The following is a 20560-nucleotide window of genomic DNA, read 5'->3' as shown; positions in this document are numbered from 1 at the left end:
TTAGCATGTCCAAAACGAAAGTAATGTCAGTGGGAAAGAAATATAAACGGATTGAGTGCCAAATAGGAGGAACAAAGTTAGAACAGGTGGATGGTTTCAAGTACTTAGGATGCATATTCTCACAGGATGGCAACATAGTGAAAGAACTGGAAGCGAGGTGTAGCAAAGCTAATGCAGTGAACGCTCAGCTACGATCTACTCTCTTCTGCAAGAAGGAAGTCAGTACCAAGACTAAGTTATCTGTGCACTGTTCAATCTTTCGACCAACTTTGTTGTATGGGAGCAAAAGCTGGGTGGATTCAGGTTACCTTATCAACAAGGTTGAGGTCACGGATATGAAAGTAGCTAGGATGATTGCAGGTACTAGTAGATGGGAATAATGGCAGGAGGGTGTCCACAATGAGGAAATCAAAGAAAAACTGGGAATGAACTCTATAGATGTAGCAGTCAGGACAAACAGGCTTAGATGGTGGGGTCATGTTACACGCATGGGAGAAGCAAGGTTACCCAAGAGACTCATGGGTTCAGCAGTAGAGGGTAGGAGGAGTCGGGGAAGACCAAGGAGAAGGTACCTGGAGTTGGTTAAGAATGATTTTGAAGTAATAGGTTTAACATCAGAAGAGGCACGAATGTTAGCACTGAATAGGGGATCATGGAGGAATTTTATAAGGGGGCTATGCTCCAGACTGAACGCTGAAAGGCCTAATCAGTCTTAAATGGTGATGATGATGATATACTTTGAACAAACTGACAGAGTGGCTGTGAGGAGTCTGTTATCCCTCACTGTCACCAATTTGTTTATGGAAGATTTTTGAGTACACAGCACTGAAGGCAGCATTCTTAAAACTGATTTGTTTTTAGAGGTATGTCGACAATATGATTATGATACGGCCACATGGGAGGATGCTCTGTTTCCTTTCCTAGATCATTTTAGTTCTCTGCATCCCAATATTAAGTCCATGATGGAGGTTGAAAAAGATGGAAATTTTCGTTTTTAGATGTCTAGATCTACAAGAGGGATGATGGGACATTAAGACACAGTATTTATCATGCACCCACGCATGATATCTTCATGTATCAAGTTGACATCCGTCGTACCAATGTAATGGGGTCCTACTACATTGGTAAAGAAAGCTTACGTCATCTCAGATGCAAAAAGTTTGACACAAGAACTGTATCAGCTAAAAGCCATGTTCAATCAGAATCATTATACTGACAATCAGATCCATCATGCTGCACAGATTGGATCTTTGAGGGAACCAACAGAGGATACAAGCAAATCAGTGGCATTTTGCAGGAAGCAAATCTTCAGAAAGATGAAGAATTTTAAAGAGATTTGATGTTAAAAGTGTATTCCATCTGCCAGCTAAGAAAAGAGCTCCGCTGGACTCAGTGAAGGATGATTTGGGTTTGAGGAAGTCTGATGTCTACAAAATTCCCTGCCAATGAAGGAAAGCCTGTATTGGACAGACTATTTGCATGATACAGGATTGATGCATGGAGCACCACTGACACATGCGTTTGTTTCTGCCAGAAAAATCTGCGGTTGCGAAATATAGTCTTACTGAAGGACATAAAATGTTGTACGATAAGACACAAGTGGGTTCCCCTGCATCACATTATTGGAATTGTACTGAAAGAAGCTCTTGAAATCCACCAATCTGACAATATTATGAACAGAGATATGGGGGCATCCTTTAAGTACAAGTTGGAACCCTGTTTTGTTTGACATTAAAAAACAATGGTCATTGTTTTGGTCGTCAGAAGCAGTCAATATGTTTGATATAAATTTATCATTTCCGCAAGTTTTCACCACTGGTGCACTGCTGTGCCTTGCGTCAGAGGGCAGTTATGTTCATGCACATGCGGTGTATAAAGGAGCCACCACGGCATGTATGATTTCAGTTCTGGAGAGTTAGTGCAGCAGCTTACTCACCTGAAGATGGCGGTCAGACGGACCACTCAAGTATTGTGTCAAGATGATGACATATTCTGGCTGGGGACCCAACATGAATATCATGTTTGTAAGCTGTTGTGTGTTGCCATTACACGAGAAAAAATAGAGAAACAGCATTTTATGTTTTTATTTTACTTACCACAATTTGAAAACAATCCTGGACACTTCATTTATCATACAATAAAGACAAGAGCTGATACGAGTCACACAAATACATACCAAGACAAAAAAAATATGTCACCAAAATGGGCTATCCAACTGGAACAGAATTCAGTAAATGTCATGTCATATACTGACAAACAAATGATTACAATTTCAGAAAAAAAATTATGATTTATTCAAGAGGAAGAGTGTCACCAACTGTGGAAGTCAATAATGTTGGTCCATCTTTGGCCCTTGTGCAAGCAGTTATTCGGCTTGGCACTGATTGGTAGAGTTATTGGAAGTTCTCCTGAGAGATCTTGCCAAATTCTGTCTGACTGGTGCTTTAGACCATTAATATATGGTGATGATTGGAAGACCCTGCTCATGATGCTCCAAACTTTCTCAATTTGGGAGAGATCAAGTGACCTCGCTGTGTGTGAGTGGGCATTATCTTGCTGAAATGTAAGCCCAGGATGCCCCAAGAGCAACACAACGAGGCACAGAATATTGTTGATGCACTGCTGTGCAGGATGAGTAACAAGGATGACAATATAAGGGGCCCTGCTCTGAAGACAAATGGCACCTCTGACCATCACTCCTGATAGTCTGGTCTGTACAACAGGCAACAATCAGGTTGGTATCCCACCACTGTCTGGGGCATCTCCAAACATGTCTTCAGCCTGGAACAGAATTGTCTACAGCGATGAGTCCTGCTTCGAATTGAGCCCCAATGACCAGCAAAGACATGTCTGAAGGCTCATCAGACAGTGGTGGAATACCAACCTGACCATAAGGCCCAACTACCAGGAGTGATGGTCAGCAGTGCAATTTCTTTTCACAGCAGGACCAGGACCCCTTTGGTTGTCATCCACGGGGCCCTTACAGCACAGCAGCAAGTTGACAATAATCTATGCCCTGTTTTATCACCCACCATGGCAAGCCATCCTAGGCTTACATTTCAGTAAGATAATTCCTGCCCATGCACAGGGAGAGTTTCTGCTGCTTGTCTTCAAACTTCCTACCTTGGCAAGCAAAGTCCCCAGATCTCTTCCCAATTGAGAATGCCTGGTGCCTCCCAACCAGCTTGGGATAATGCACCAATTGGAAAGAATTTTGCCCAACATCCTCCATGAGGATAGTCAATAACTCAATCAATCAATGCCAAGCCAAATAACTGCTTGCTTAAGGGCCTGAGGTGGACCAATGTGTTGTTAATTTGTTCAGTTTGTGAAGCTCTTTCTCTCGAATATACCATGCAATTTTTCTGAAAGAGTTATAATTTGCTTGTCTGTAAATGTACATCACATCTACCAATTTCCATCCTATTCAGATAATTCCTTTGTGGTACATTGTTTTTGTTGTCCTGGAATGTATATACTGAAGACACGAAGCAATATTTTCCAACTTGATAAGTAACAATAATAGATATCACAATAAACACAAAGTGATTGTTGAAGCAGTTTTTACACACCTAGACAGCATCAGGCACACCCAGAGGTGGCAATACATATTAGTAAAACCAGTAAGTTGGCAGTAAGTATGCTTCCCAAAGTCCAGAAAAGACATATTAATTTTGTGGTAAGCATGCTTCATGAAGAAAGTTCTTTGGTGGTAATCTTGCTTCACAAGACCTTCAAAACAACATTAGTTGGCAGTATGTATGCTTCCCATAGCCCTTAAAGCTATATTTCACAACGAATAGGAACTACAGCTGGGCAGCACACAACCACTAGATACCAGGAGTGCACAGAAGTGGTATGATGTATTTGCATAAAGACAATAAATAAATATAATTAATGCCATGTACACAGGTTTAAGATACGTCACTAGTGACAGTGAAGCTGGAATGGAGGCAGTAAAAAGTGACAAGCTAGGTAGTTGTGGTAGTACGTGAACACAGAGGATGGAAGACTCTCACAAGACTGATGGGAAACATTGCTTCATGCAGGGAGATAGAGGACGGAGGGCTTCATTTGGGAGGGGGGGGGTCCAGGATAGACAACTTGATCCAATTAGTTTCTTGGCAGTATACAGTTATGCAGCCACAAAAGTCACAAATTTTGTGACACAAGTTAATGTGGGGCTTAGGTGTTATCACAAAGTATTTTGTGTCGTTAAATTTCTCGGGTTTTCATCAGGTACTGTGATGAAAGTAGTAAGAGATATAAAAAGGAACTTTGATCTTCATTTAGTGGAATAGTAGTGAAGCACAGTGTGCAGTTACTGCCTGCTTGCATGACTAATCTCAGGAACTTTTTTTTGTTAACTAAATATTGTGGTTTGAAACGATACACTACAGTGCCATCTACTGTAATCAGCCATACTAACTCCAACATTCGTTTAATGCTGCAGTTAAGAAGTTCTAGAAATAAATTTTATGAACTTTAACTTAAATAGGGGAACTGTTTTGCACTAGTTCACATTCAGCCCCTACAGCTATTTCTGAGCCAAAGACATTATTTCAAATCTGACAGAGCACAAGTATCACTAACAGGGCCTCAAGTCACAAATGAGTTTACAAGAATATGCAAACGTACATGGGTACGTGTTTTCTTTTACAAACGCCTTGTTAGCCACAAGCTTACTTTGTGACAGTTGTGGTTTTTTTTTTTGCCTCTCTGAGACTCAGCATCTCCACTATATGGTGAGTAGCAACTATCCTTTTCATAATATTACAATATTATGAAAAGGATAATTGCTACTCATCATTTAGGGGACATCTACATCCATACTCCGCAAGCCACCTGATGGTGTGTGGCGGAGGGTACCCTGAGTACCTCTATCAGTTCTCCCTTCTATTCCAGTTTCGTATTGTTCGTGGAAAGAAGGATTGTCGGTATGCTTCTGTGTGGGCTCTAATCTCTCTGATTTTATCCTCATGGTCTCTTCGCGAGATATACGTAGGAGGGAGCAATATACTGCTTGACTCTTTGGTGAAGGTATGTTCTCGAAACTTTAACAAAAGCCCGTACCGAGCTACTGAGCGTCTCTCCTGCAGAGTCTTCCACTGGAGTTTATCTATCGTCTCCGTAACGCTTTCACAATTACTAAATGATCCTGTAACGAAGCGTGCTGCTCTCCGTTGGATCTTCTCTATCTCTTCTATCAACCCTATCTGGTACGGATGCGACACTGCTGAGCAGTATTCCAGTAGTGGGCGAACAAGCATACTGTAACATACTTCCTTTGTTTTCGGATTGCATTTTCTTAGGATTCTTCCAATGAATCTCAGTCTGCCATCTGCTTTACCGAAGATCAACTTTATATGATCATTCCATTTTAAATCACTCCTAATGCGTACTCCCAGATAATTTATGGAATTAACAGCTTCCAGTTGCTGACGACCTATTTTGTAGCTAAATGATAAGGGATCTATCTTTCTATGTATTCACAGCACATTACACTTGTCTACATTGAGATTCAACAGCATCATCTGCAAAAAGCCTCAGTGAACTTCCGTTATCATCCATAAGGTCATTTATGTATATTGTGAATAGCAACGGTCCTATGACACTCCCCTGCGGCACACCTGAAATCACTCTTACTTTGGAAGACTTCTCTCCATTGGGAATGACATGCTGCATTCTGTTATCTAGGAACTCTTCCATCCAATCACACAATTGGTCTGAAAGTCCATATGCTCTTACTTTGTTCATTAAACGACTGTGGGTAACTGTATCGAACGCCTTGTGGAAGTCAAGAAACACGGCGTCTACCTGTGAACCCGTGTCTATGGCCCTCTGAGTCTCGTGGATGAATAGTGCGAGCTGGGTTTCACATGACCGTCTTTTTCGAAACCCGTGTTGATTCCTACAGAGTAGATTTCTAGTCTCCAGAAAAGTCATTATACTCAAACATAATATGTGTTCCAAAATTCTACAACTGACTGACGTTAGAGATATAGGTCTATAGTTCTGCACATCTGTTCAACGTCCCTTCTTGAAAACGGGGATGACCTGTGCCCTTTTCCAATCCTTTGAAACACTACGCTCTTCCAGAGACCTACGGTACACCGCTGCTAGAAGGGGGCAAGTTCCTTTGCGTACTCTGTGTAAAATCGAACTGGTATCCCATCAGGTCCAGCGGCCTTTCCTCTTTTGAGCGATTTTAATTGTTTCTCGATCCCTCTGTCATCTATTTCTATATCTACCATTTTGTCATCTGTATGACAGTCTAGAGAAGGAACTACAGTGCAATCTTCCTCTGTGAAACAGCTTTGGAAAAAGACATTTAGTATTTCGGCCTTTAGTCTGTCATCCACTGTTTCAGTACCATTTTGGTCACAGAGTGTCTGGACATTTTGTTTTGATCCACCTACTGCTTTGATATAAGACCAAAATTTCTTAGGATTTTCTGCCAAGTCAGTACATAGAACTTTACTTTCAAATTCATTGAACGCCTCTCGCATAGCCCTACTCACACTACATTTCGCTTCGCGTAATTTTTGTTTGTCTGCAAGGCTTTGGCTATGTTTATGTTTGCTGTGAAGTTCCCTTTGCTTCCGCAGCAGTTTTCTAACTCGGTTGTTGTACCACAGTGGCTCTTACGATCTTGCATGGCACATACTCATCTAACGCATATCGTACGATGGTTTTGAACTTTGTCCAATCATCCTCAACACTATCTGTACTTGAGACAAAACTTTTGTGTTGAGCCATCAGGTACTCTGTAATCTGCTTTTTGTCACTTTTGCTAAACAGAAAAATCTTCCTACCTTTTTTTAATATTTATATTTACAGCTGAAATCATTGATGCCGCAACCGCTTTATGATCGCTGATTCCCTGTTCTGTGTTAACTGTTTCAACGAGTTCGGGTCTGTTTGTCACCATAAGGTCTAATATGTTATCGCCATGAGTCGGTTCTCTGTTTAACTGCTCAAGGTAGTTTTCAGATAAAGCACTTAAAAAAATTTCACTGGATTCTTTGTCCCTGCCACCCGTTATGAACGTCTGAGTCTCCCAGTCTACATCCGGCAAATTAAAATCTCCACCCAGAACTATAACATGGTGGGGAAATCTACTCGAAATATTTTCCAAATTATCCTTCAGGTGCTCAGCCACAACAGCTGCTGAGCCAGGGGGCCTACAGAGATATCCAATTACCATGTCTGAGCCTGCTTTAACCGTGACCTTCACCCAAATCATTTCACATTTCGGATCTCCGTCACACGCCTCCCCCTTCACTGTTCAGCCTGTCTCTGCGGTATGCATTCCAGTCTGAGTTTAGGATTTCATTACTGTTTACGTCTGGTTTCAGCCAACTTTCTGTCCCTAGTACTATATGGGCATTGTGACCGTTTATTAATGAGAACAGTTCTGGGACCTTTCTATAGATGTTCCTGCAGTTTACTATTAGCACATTAATATTGTTATTCCCTGTTGCATTTTGCCTACTCCTGCCTTGCCAACTCTCAGGAGGCGTCTTGTCGGGCCTAGGGAGGAAGTTCTCTAACCTAAAAACCCCTATGTGCACTCCACACGTACTCCGCTGCGCTTGTAGCCACTTCTGGCGTGTAGTGCACTCCTGACCTATTCAGGGCGACCCTATATTTCTCCACCCATTAGCGGAGGTCGAGAAATTTGCACCCCAGATCTGCGCAGAATCGTCTGAGCCTCTGGTTTAAGCCTTCCACTCGGCTCCAAACCAGAGGACCGAGATCGGTTCTGGGAACGATACTACAAATAGTTAGCCCTGATTCCACCCCGCGAGCGAGGCTTTCCGTCTTCACCAATTCCGCCAACCGCCTGTACAAACTGAGGATGACCTCTGAACCCAGACGGCAGGAGTCATTGGTGCTGACATGAGCAACAATTTGCAGTCGGGTGCACCCAGTGCTCTCTGTCGCCGCCGGAAGGGCCTCCTCCACATCTCGGATGAGACCCCCCCGGCTAGCAGACAGAGTGAACACTGGCCTTCTTCCCAGACCTTTCCGCTATTTCCCTAAGGGGTTCCATCACCCGCCTAACGTTGGAGCTCCCAAATACTAATAAACCCCTCCCCCCGTGTGCCTGCTCGGACCTTGCTGAAGGAGCAGCCACATGTCCACTCACAGGCAGAGCGGGCGATGCCACACGGCCAGCCTCCACATTTACCCTCCGCCACGTGCGCCGCTGAACCTGCCACTCCCCTTGGGGAGAGGGTGGCCCAACCGCGCCCGGTACCCGCGAAGATGTCTCGATAGCAGGTACAGTGGGTGAAGCATGTAACACTTGGGGTGTATCATGCGACGCACCAGACTCCCCACTGCTGCTACACTCCAAGGCAGCAGCCTAAAGACGGCTGACCACAGCCATCAACAAGCTCAGCTGTTCGCGAACAGTGTCCAGCTACTCCTGTGTCCGTACACAGCAGTCACACATCCTATCCATCCTAAGGAATCAATTTACTGTAGAGAGTTAATCAACTTTTAACTAGACTGCTAATTCACTAAAGGTGGCCGATTGTTGACTAAACTGTGACTGCTAGCCACTTCTTGTAGAAAACAATGAAAATAGCACTACCTGTCTCTGGACTGTATTCAAAACAAACACTAGCACTACTGGCACTGTGGCTGACTAAAGGGACTCTCTCTGACTGTATTATAAACAAACACGAAATCTATGGAACACTATTACTAGCACTCGACAATTAAAGCTTCCTAAAACCAAAAACACACGTAAGAAGAAGTGACAAGTAAGAAAAATACAGTTAATACTTAAATTAAGGTAGCTCGCTGCACAGCAGACGTGAAGCAGGTGGCAGTTACGACGACACTGACACTATTGGCACTATGGCTGAGTTGCAGGTGGATTGTGGATAGGGTGTCCTCACCCTCAATCAAGATCGCAAAGATGTCTTCACTAAATCTGAACCAGGTGTGGGGTTTAGGACTCTGGATGTTTATGAAAGATTCCTCTATATAGCCCATGAATAGGAACTTCACCCACTGTTTCAGGAAACGAAAGGCAGGTTCATAGTTTTCAGATGCAGAGACCCTAGCATAATGCAGAGCAATATATTTGGTGACAGCATCTGGGTCAGTGAAGAGAGTACCACTCAAGGTATTACCAGGTACACCTGCAGGTGTCTGGTATCTGTGGGGATGTCTGATATTTGCCCAAACATGTGGAGGGAACGTACATGGTCCAATGGTTGAAATGTACCACTCCCGACATTCTTGTTTCTTATTAGGTGGTGGGCCTGGACATGGAGACATTTAAAGGAAAGGAGCTGCTCAATTGATGGGTGCCACTTATGGTGCTGGAGAGCCTGTTGTGTTCTCTAATGACCTCTGAGATTTCTGATGACCACCAAAATACTGTCTTCCATTGGGGCACGCCTGAAGAACAGGGGATCGCCACATCAGCTGCCATAAGAGTGGCTGTATTTGTATTCTGGAAAGCCTCATCCATGTCTCCATGTGGCAGGGAGTCAAGGGTGACAGCAGAAATGAAAGCAGCCCAGTCAACACTGTTGAGAGTCCATCTAGGGAGGTTTCACGGGAATGACGCTAACAGAGGGACAGGAAGATAGGAAAGTAGTCACTACCAATAGGTCGCCGTGGACTGTCTCATGGATGGATGGGAGAAGACAAGAGCTGCAAATGGGAAGGTTAATGGCTGAGAAAGTTCTGTGCACCACATTCAAGTGTGTCAGGATACCAATATTCAACAGGCAAAGGTGAAGTTGTGCCAGTAAGTTTTCAAGGTCATTACTGTGGCCAGTGATTGTGTTCCATCCCCAAAAAGGATTATGGGCGTTTATTAGGAAATGTGAAGGGGTCAGGGAGGAAGGGGAAGGGGGGGGGGGGGTTAAAAACTAATGCAAACAATATTTTCGCTCTTAAATGAAGTTGTCAGATTATAAAACTGTTACCTGTAACCTTACAAGACTGGCGACTGCTCAAAAAATTAGATGGAAGGAAGTATATACAAAAAGTATATGGTATTTGTGGCACCCCATTTGCTTAGTTTGAGGCTTATCTTAATAATAGAAAACAGGCTGCACTGCAAAAAATTTGTGGATAGACCTTGCACACCCAGTAAAACAGTGTACATATAATTGAATGTGTTAACTGCAGATGATATCTGCATATGTGGGGCTTAGTATGGCGAGGCTTACGGTGTCCGTGCAGTGTCTTGCAGGGATGGTGGAAGTATGACCCGTGCTGGCTTGACCTGCTTGATAGAGACTTTTGTGGTTGTGTCATTTTGCAGGACTCCAATGTTGAGGTCTGCTTGTACAGACACTGTGAAGGGACCAGTGTGCTCCAACTGGAGTGGCAATTTGAAAATCTGTGGGGAGCAAAATTTGATTAAAGTTGTCCAAAGCTTTTTGGACAAAAACAGATTGTACACCATGGTGACTGATCTTTGCTACATGGTCTGGGAGCTGTTGTACTAACTGCAACAGTTCCCCTACAGAAAGCAGGTGTGTGTGTGTGTTTTTTTCTTCTAGTGGCACACGAGTTCTCTTTTATGTCCAACACCATCCTTCTGCCCACCTCCCTCCCCCCACTTGCTGGTGGGATGGTAGATTACTGTATGATCATGCTGTATGCCATACCAGTAGGTAATTCTTGGAAAAAAACTGTTTCAGATTGCCAGCTCTGGTCTTCAAATGGATCTATGCACTATTTGACTGAACATCTTAAGTCAACACCCCTAGACTTGTTGTTGTTGTTGTTGTTGTTGTCTTCAGTCCTGAGACTGGTTTGATGCAGCTCTCCATGCTACCCCTTATCCTGTGCAAGTTGCTTCATCTCCCAGTACCTACTGCAACCTACATCTTTCTGAATCTGCTTAGTGTATTCATCTCTTGGTCTCCCTCTACGATTTTTACCCTCCACACTGCCCTCCAATGCTAAATTTGTGGTCCCTTGATGCCTCAGAACATGTCCTACCAACCGGTCCCTTCTTCTTGTCAAGTTGTGCCACAAACTCCTCTTCTCCCCAATTGTATTCAATACCTCCTCATTAGCTATGTGATCTACCCATCTAATATTCAGCATTCTTCTGTAGCACCAAATTTCGAAAGCTTATAACCTCTTCTTGTCCAAACTATTTATCGTCCATGTTTCACTTCCATACATGGTTACACTCCATACAAATACTTTCAGAAACGACTTCCTGACACTTTCCTTGCCATTGCCAGTCTACATTTTATATCATCTCTACTTCAACCATCATCAGTTATTTTGCTCCCCAAATAGCAAAACTTTTTTACTACTTTAAGTGTCTCATTTCTTAATCTAATTCCCTCAGCATCACCCGATTTAATTTGACTACATTCCATTATCCTCATTTTGCTTTTGTTGATGTTCATCTTATATCCTCCTTTCAAGACATTGTCCATTCCATTCAACTGCTCTTCCAAGTCCTTTTCCCTGTCTGACAGAATTACAATGTCATTGGCGAACCTCAAAGTTTTTATTTCTCTTTCATGGATTTTAATACCTACTCCTAATTTTTCTTTTGTGCTTCTTTAGTGCTTGCTCAATATACAGATGGAATAACATCAGGGACAGGCTACAACCCTGTCTCACTCCCTTCCCAACCGCTGATTCCCTTTCATGCCCCTCGACTCTTATAATTTCCATCTGGTTTCTGTATAAATTGTAAATAGCCTTTCGCTCCCTGTATTTTACCTCTGCCACCTTTAGAATTTGAAAGAGAGTATTCCAGTCAACATTGTCAAAAGCTTTCTCCAAGTCTACAAATGCTAGAAATGTAGGTTTGCCTTTCCTTAATCTACGAGGGTCGGTCAAAAAGTAGTGCCTCCCATTTTTTTTCTACTTAAAAAAATTAAGTTAAGTGAAAAATTTGAATTTGGCGCCATTCCTCAAACCTTCTTCTGCAATCCACTGCAGTCGTAACTTTCTGTGTCAACAGGGGCAGCACAGCAGAAGTTTGTAAGATGGCCGACATCGATGTTCGTTTGAGACAGCGTTGTGTGATTGAATTCTTGAATGCAGAAGGTGAAATGCCCATACGCATTCATGAAAGACTGAAGAAGGTGTATGGTGTTGTGACAGTGGATGTCAGCACTGTTAGACGATGGGTTCGTCGTTGTAAGGAAGCTGAAGGGCAAACACCGTTGACTGACGAAAAGCGGAGTGGCAGGCCGGTGAGTGCAGTGACTCCACACAACATTCAGCAAGTTGTTATTATTAAACAATTGGGGTACTCAAAAGTTTGTGCACGGTGGGTTCCAAGAACGTTAACCGATCAGAATAAAGAGGCAAGGAAAACAATAGCCTCCCAACACTTGCAGCGCTTCCGTTTGGAGGGAGATGAGTTTCTGAAAAAAATTGTGACCGGGGACGAAACATGGGTGCATTTTTTTGAACCCGAATCAAAGAGGCAGTCAATGGAGTGGCGTCACACAAGCTCGCCGAGGAAGAAAAAATTCAAAACTGTGCGATCGGCAGGGAAAGTTATGGCAACAGTTTTCTGGGATACAGAGGGTGTGATTCTGGTTGATTTTTTGGAGCAGGGATGCACAATAAATTCTGTTCAATACGTCACAACCCTCAAAAAACTTAAAGCACGTCTTCAGCGAGTTCGCCCAACAAAATCAATGGCAGATGTTCTTCTTTTGCATGACAATGCAAGACCACACACCAGTCGTCACACCTCTGACGAGATTGTCAAAATTGGATGGGAAGTTTTGCCTCATCCCCCATACAGCCCTGACCTGGCACCATCAGACTTCCATCTGTTCGGGCCACTAAAAGAAGCTCATCGTGGGATTCATTTTGAAGATGAGGAGGCCGTCAAAACATCCGTGCGTCAATGGCTTAGGAAGCAGAGCTGTGATTTTTACCGTGCTGGGATACATGCCCTTGTTCAAAGATGGACCAAAACTGTAGAGATGGGCGGAGATTACATTGAAAAATGACAAAATGATCCTCAATGTTGTGGTTTTCAACCTATGTAATTGCATTTAAATTTCCTGACAAACGTAGAAAAAAAAAATAGGAAGCATTACTTTTTGACTGACCCTCGTATTTTCTAACACAAGTCGTAGGGTCAGTTTTGCCTCACGTGCTCCAACATTTCTGCGGAATCCAAACTGATCTTCGCTGAGGTTGGCTTCTACCAGTTTTTCCATTTGTCTGTAAAGAATTCGCATTAGTATTTTGCAGCTGTGACTTATTAAACTGATAGTTCAGTAATTTTTACATCTGTCAATGCCTGATTTCTTTGGGATTGGAATTATTATATTCTTCTTGAAGTCTGAGGGTATTTCGCCTGTCTCATACATCTTGCTCACCAGATGGTAGAGTTTTGTCAGTACTGGCTCTCCCAAGGCCGTCAGTAGTTCCAATGGAATGTTGTCTACTCCGGGGGCTTTGTTTCGACTCAGGTCTTTCAGTGCTCTGTCAAACTCTTCACGCAGTATCGTATCTCCCATTTCATCTTTATCTACATCCTCTTCCATTTCCATAATATTGTCCTCAAGTGCATCGCCCTTGTATAGACCCTCTATATACTCCTTTCACCTTTCTGCTTTCCCTTCTTTGCTTAGAACTGGGTTTCCATCTGAGCTCTTGATGTTCATACAAGTGTTTCTCTTGTCTCCAAAGGTCTCTCTAATTTTCCTGTAAGCAGTATCTACCTTACCCCTAGTGAGATAAGCCTCTACATCCTTACATTTTACCTCTAGCCATCCCTGCTTAGCCATTTTGCACTTCCTGTCGATCTCATTTTTGAGACGTCTTTATTCCTTTTTGCCTGCTTCATTTACTGCATATTTATATTTTCTCCTTTCATCAATTAAACTCAATATTTCTTCTGTTACCCAAGGATTTCTACTAGCCCTCATCTTTTTACCTACTTGATCCTCTTTTGCCTTCACTACTTCATCCTTCAGCGCTACCCATTCTTCTTCTACTATATTTCTTTCCCCCATTCCTCTCAATTGTTCCCTTATGCTCTCCCTGAAACTCTGTACAACCTCTGGTTTAGTCAGTTTATCCAAGTCGCATCTCCTTAAATTCCCACCTTTTTGCAGTTTCTTCAGTTTTAATCTACAGTTCATAACCAATAGATTGTGGTTAGAGTCCACATCTGCCCCTGGAAATGTCTTACAATTTTCAACCTGATTCCTAAACCTCTGTCATATAATCTGTCTGATATCTTCTAGTATCTCCAGGATTCTTCCATGTATACAACCTTCTTTATGATTCTTAAACCAAGTGTTAGCTATGATTAAGTTGTGCTCTGTGCAAAATTCTACCGGATGACTTCCTCTTTCATTTCTCTCCCCCAATTCATATTCACCCACTATGTTTCCTTCTCTCCTTTCTCCTGCTCTTGAATTCCAGTCACCCGTGACTTTTAAATTTTCACCTCCCTTCACTACCTGAATAATTTCTTTTACCTCATTATAAATTTCATCAATTTCTTCATCATCTGCACAGCTAGTTGGCATATAAACTTGTACTACTGTAGTAGGCATGGGCTTCGTGTCTATCTTGTCCACAATAATGCGTTCACTATGCTGTTGGTAATAGCTTACCCGCACTCCTATTTTTTTATTCATTATTAAACCTACTCCTGCATTACCCCAATTAATTTTGTATTTATAACCCTGTATTTACCTGACCAAAAGTATTGTTCCTCCTGCCACCGAACTTCACTAATTCCCACTATATCTAACTTCAACCTATCCATTTCCGTTTTTAAATTTTCTAACCTACCTGCCCGATTAAGGGATCTGACATTCCACGCTCTGATCCGTAGAACGCCAGTTTTGTTTTTCCGGTTCTGCTGGACTGAAGTGCCTAGAACCGCTTGGCCACAGCGGCTGGCTGGCTCTGGTCTATATTGATGTGGAGAGTCAAGTGTATCATGTTATCTAGTTGTCATTGAAGCTATTGGCTGGCTGTTTCAACAGAAATGTGCATTTCTGCAGATGGAGTACAGCTATTCAACACTGTGAAAAGGAATCTAGCTGTCTGCTAGTGGAAGGGGATTGATGTATATATGGGCAAATCATGCTGGTAAGCCTTGAAATTGTCCAATGTTGGTGTGTACATGTTGCCCCACTTTGTACTGCTGGCACTAAATACACTAACATGCTCATGCATGGTAGTCTTTTTAATCAGTATCACACAAAAACTTAGGGTAGGAAGATGATGGTTGTGTTTGCTTCTACAGGTGATGGATTGCGAATGCTGTAGAAAGCAGCTTTGCAGAGGTTCAGCAAAATGTAGGGCCATGGGCTACGCTGAGAGATGTCAGACTATAATGTTAACTTAGTTCCTGGCATTTTTGTTGATGCCATCTCACAGCAATGGTGATTACACAGACTCCACTTTTAGATGGTATCGCATTATGACACCACATACTGGTAATTCTGCAAGTGGAACCCAGAAATGGAAAAAGCTTTTCGAAAAGAATGCAAACAGTGCAGTAGCGGTGGACTGCACGACATAACTTCTTGCAATTTATGAAGCTGTTAAACATTCGACCCCACACTGAAGCTCATCTTCCATCAATTTACATTAGTCCATAACACCAGCAAAAAATGTCTCCCCTGGCAGTTCAGACACGTACAGCTTGTCAACCAGTTTACAACAGATTTGTACCACATAAAAGGAGCAGAAAACTCTTTGGTCAAAAAAAAAACTCGCCACTGTGACAGATCCACAACTACAAGATCTACCGGTCAACCCTTGTGCAGGACTGCAACTCATCCAAACCCTGGTGCCAGGAATCAAGTTAACACTGTGGTCTGACATCTCTCAGCATAGCCCATGGCCCTATGTTTTGCTGAACCCCTGCAAAGCTGCTTTCTACAGCATTCATAATCCATCACCTGTAGAAACAAACACAACCATCATCTTCCTACCCTAAGTTTTTGTGTGATACTGATTAAAAAGACTACCGTGCATGAGCATGTTAGTGTATTTAGTGCCAGCAGTGCAAAGTGGGGCAACATGTACACACCAACATTGGACAATGCTCTCCAGCATGATTTACCCGTAAATACATCAATCTTGTACATCCCCTTCCAACTGCAGACAGCTAGATTCCTTTTCACAGTGTTGAACATCTGTACTCCATCCGCAGAAATGTGCATTTCTGCTGAAACAGCCAGCCAATAGCTTCAATGACAACTAGATAACATGATCCACTTAACCCTCACATTGTTGCTTTCTGTAGTGGAACTGTTGCAGTTAGTACAACAGCTCCCAGACCACGTAACAACGATCAGTCACCATGGTGTACAATCTGTTCTTGTCCAAAAAGCTTTGGACAACTTTAATCAAATTTTGCTCCCCACAGATCTTCAAATTGCCACTCCAGTTGCAGCACACCTGTCCCTTCACAGGGTCTCAACAAGCACACCACAACATTGGAATCCTGCAAAATGACAACCACAAAAGTCTCTATCAAGAAGGTGAAGCCAGCACGGGTCATACTTCCACCATCCCTACAAAACACTGCACGGACACCGTGAGCCTCGCCATACTGAGACCCACATATGCAGATATCATCTGCAGTTAACACATTCCTCCATCAGCCACATCCCTGTAGTCAGTATCAGCACTGACACCAAACCCAGCAGTCCACATATGAGCAATCCAACAAATAAACTTATAGTCGATTTACGTCTCAAGCATGCCAGATTATTGGGAAGGGGGAATCATTTTGGAAGGAACAGTCAATCCAACAAGTGACTAATGTATGGTATGTTCAAATGGTTCAAATGGCTCTGAGCACTATGGGACTTAACTGCTGTGGTCATCAGTACCCTAGAACTACTTAAACGTAACTAACCTAAGGACATCACACACATCCATGCCCAAGGCAGGATTCGAACCTGCGACCGTAGCGGTCGCACGGTGCCAGACTGTAGCGCCTAGAACTGCTCGGCCACCCCGGCCAGCGTATGGTATGTGGTGGCCGGCGTATGGTATGTTACCTCCCATACAAAAGGTATTTTTATTATCAGAAATTAAAAAATAAATAAAACAATTCCAAAATCTTCAGTTATATGTACACTGTTTTATTGGGTGTGCAAGGTCTATCCACAAATTTTTTGCAGTGCAGCCTGTTTCCTATTATTACAATGTCTCCAACTAAGCAAATGGGGTGCCATAAATACCATATACTTTGTGTATATATTTCCTTCCATCTAATTTTTTGAGCAGTCGCCAGTCTTGTAAGGTTACAGGGAACAGTTTAAAAATCTGACAACTTCATTTAAGAGCGAAAATACGTCTTTATCCAGAAATCAATACAAAAGCCAAACTGAGGTAACTTAAAAAATTTGGTACCAGAAAGGAAATAAAGTGTTCCACCATGGTGCAATGGATCTCGAATCAGACTCTGCTTGTTAATCTTTAGTATGTTACACAAGGCTTAAAATGGATATTCAGTTTTCCAGTATTCATAAGTGACCTTATGTCAAAGACTGACTGTAAAGATAAGAAGTCCTATCCAGATGGGACAAGAATCCAATACTTTATTTGCATAACCACAACACTGCATTCAGTGATTTAAAGATTTTATTTATCAATGATTCTATCCTCTCTGGCTTGTCAGTACAGCTCGAGAACAAGTAGTACATTTTATAATTTATTTTTAGTAGCTACTCTTCCTTTTACCTTTAAGACACTTTCGTTCAACTAGCCAGTATTTGCGTATTATTTAACTCTGGCATCAACTGCCTCAGTCAATTAAATGAATTTTTTTGTATACACAGCCAGTAGAATATTGTTTCTCATTATTCCTGATCTAATCTCCGAGTTTATTTGTCGTATGTGGTGTGCACTTGACGTCGTTGTGAAAACACTGAGAAAAGTATACAATTACAGCAGCAGCAGCAGCAGCAGCAGACAACCACTGCATGTTACTTGGGGCTTGTTGCCAATTAAGGGGAACAAGCATTTACAATGTATACGTTCTTGACAATAAGAAGGAACTGAAAATCACTTTCGAGAACAGAAAAATTCATAAACAGAAAAACTTCGAACGCTTCACGAAAACAGAATTAACACGGAGTAGTCTTCACCCAATAACAGAAAGTGCAGAGTGAAGGACTGAAAAGGTACTGGGATAATGTACCTCAGTCCAAAATAATTATTTTACGTGATTCACAACTGCCTGGACTTGAGGCAAGAACAACAAGCTGAAAGAACGACCCGAATTGTTAGGAATACAGTAAATATCTACGATGACTGTAACTATGCTTACGCACATGCTACTACAACTTTTTGCCAAACACACATAAGATGTTCCCTTCATTCTTCCTTTGCTGCCAAGCCAAAAAAAACTGTTTAACTGGAGACAGTGCAAATGCACCACATCTACTCTGCGCGCAAGTGATAATACGAAAATATGGAAGTAGGTCATTAATGGTCCAAAATTACAATTTTTATTTATTGAATGACAATCTGTGTCCTATACATCAACAGCCAAATCTGGTACAAACAATGGAAAGGATAGTTAACGCTAAAAGGGCAGTGACTTAGGCCTATAGTTGAAGTGGGAAAGATTCGCGAGAAAAAAATTGATTGTTAAGAGTCGAAAGGGAACATTTTCTAGTAAATACCTACCTTTGAACACAACAAAGAATCCCACACTAACCGGCCGCTTTGTATATTTCCCATTCCTTACCTTCTTGTGTGCATTAGTTTTCTACCCAGTCACGACATTCAGCTGCAGTGACATATACTTAAGTTTTAAGAGCCCATACGCCCTTCGTGTGCTAAGCTGTAACTACGAAATTTGTTAATTACACGAACGAGCAATCCTCAGCCAAACACAACATTACGACTATAATGTACCACTGATTCCACTCACTGCGAAAAAATCTACTTTCGGATAATCAAAGCTGCGCCATGAACACAAATGTCGCTGTTGCTTCAACTTGAGCGTTTGACATAAAGCACACTGGAACAATGTTTTGACAGTACTTTGAATTCTTTTGTGATTGCCTCTCACTTTTACTTTTTGCAGATGCGCTATTCACGAGTACTGTGCATTATTATTACGACGGATGAGAAACTAGATTGAGACGCAAAAGCAATAACATGAATGTTTACCAATCACTACTACAACAAATTTCTCATACATATATCACACAATTGAGATTATATCGACGTAGACGTAAGTCCACACGAAGCCTCTTCCGCCGTGCGCAATCGCAGACCCACGAAAATGAAAGGACGTGCACAAAATTTGTAAAAAAAACGCATGTATACTTAGGCGTTCTCGTGTCCACACGTTATCTCATTGTGCAAGCAGACTGCTATGAATTCCCTTCTTTGCTCTGTACTCTGTAGATTCTGTTGCGTTATTGTGAGGGTAATGTGACAGATAAAGAAAACACAAAAGCGACTATACGTAAAGAAGTATATGAATAACTGAAGTACGTGAAATATGAAGTGATGACAACGTTTTGTCCGCAAATTTGAAAGGAGGTCACAACGAGATTTTTTATTTTCTGCTTGGGAAACTGCAGCTGTGACGATGGCACTAAAATTTCGCCCGTTAGTGAGTGGTGATCTACATACTAGTTTCAACTGTTTTCCTCGTTTTAAGACAAAGCATTTCTGTGATTACCCCTGAAACTGGGAAATACTGAAGGGGTGTTTTTAGTCGTATTTGAACGTTAATTAACTTTCAATGCGTCATTTGTATTTTATTTGTTTACGCAACGTTAATCGTGAAAGATGATATGTACATAAACACTCTCACACTCAACAAATTTGAGAGAATGTTATAGATGGCAAAATCAACTAGAACGGAGGTTATATTTTTCAATTCTGTTTATTCCCTAATGAAATTTGTTGCAAGTAATACATCTCTATTTTCAACCAATAGCTCAATACATAGTATCATTACTAGGAATAAGAAAAATCCACATTAAGACCTAAAATCGCTTACCTTGGGCCAAAAAGGGGTCCAATATTCAGGAACACTCATTTTGATTAAATTGCCATAAACCACTAAAAACTTGGTTTCAGATAGGACGTGACCTGTACCCAATTAGGAAGCCCTTTTAGGAATTCTATAGTGCTTAAAAAACCCAATCGTGGTGTAAAACTCTCGACTGATCAATTTAATTTTTTTTCGATAGTGGAATTATGAGCACATACACCTGTCCAAATCCTCCACAGAATGTATAAGGACATAGCATGCAACTGGATAAAACATGAAATTTTCAGCTAACTCGAATGTAATAGATCTCCTACCAAATGAGGTAGCCGTGCCAGTATCAACTGACAGGAGGCAAGGGGAAAAATCCAGTAGGATTTGATTACCAGGTGGTTGCAGAACTGAGTTCCACCAAATATTCTAAATTTAGTATCCACCAATAGCAAGCAAGGAAATGCAACAAGATGTGGCCACTTAGAGAGAGAGAGAGAGAGACAGAGAGCAGGTGTTTCGACAAGAAATTCTCAGGTACCAATACCAAAGTGTTGCCGCCACATGACGCTTTTGTTCAGGGACTATTGCAGG

General features: G+C 42.0%; 1 protein-coding gene across 9 annotated transcripts in view; it reads right to left on the bottom strand.

Annotated features, from left to right (window-relative positions):
* The window catches only part of LOC126350918 (uncharacterized), a 31100-nt gene extending 10898 nt beyond the window's left edge, over window positions 1-20202 (bottom strand). Inside the window, exons 1-2 of one of the 9 annotated variants that reach the window (XM_050002559.1) lie at window positions 19985-20202; window positions 1937-2029 (exon numbers count right to left, since the gene is read on the bottom strand). In XM_050002559.1, the coding sequence (XP_049858516.1) occupies window positions 1937-2029; window positions 19985-20023 (132 nt within the window). In that variant the 5' untranslated portion in view covers window positions 20024-20202. Of the gene's footprint in view, window positions 1-1936; window positions 2086-18651; window positions 19362-19984 lie in introns of those variants that run through there. The other 8 variants (XM_050002564.1, XM_050002561.1, XM_050002567.1 and 5 more) reach the window with 8 other exon arrangements.
* Window positions 20203-20560: the final 358 nt, after the last annotated feature.

The sequence above is a fragment of the Schistocerca gregaria genome, chromosome 1, assembly GCF_023897955.1.
Source record: "Schistocerca gregaria isolate iqSchGreg1 chromosome 1, iqSchGreg1.2, whole genome shotgun sequence".
NCBI classification, from domain to species: Eukaryota; Metazoa; Arthropoda; class Insecta; order Orthoptera; family Acrididae; genus Schistocerca; species Schistocerca gregaria.
This window is presented reverse-complemented; position numbering and strand designations above follow the sequence as displayed.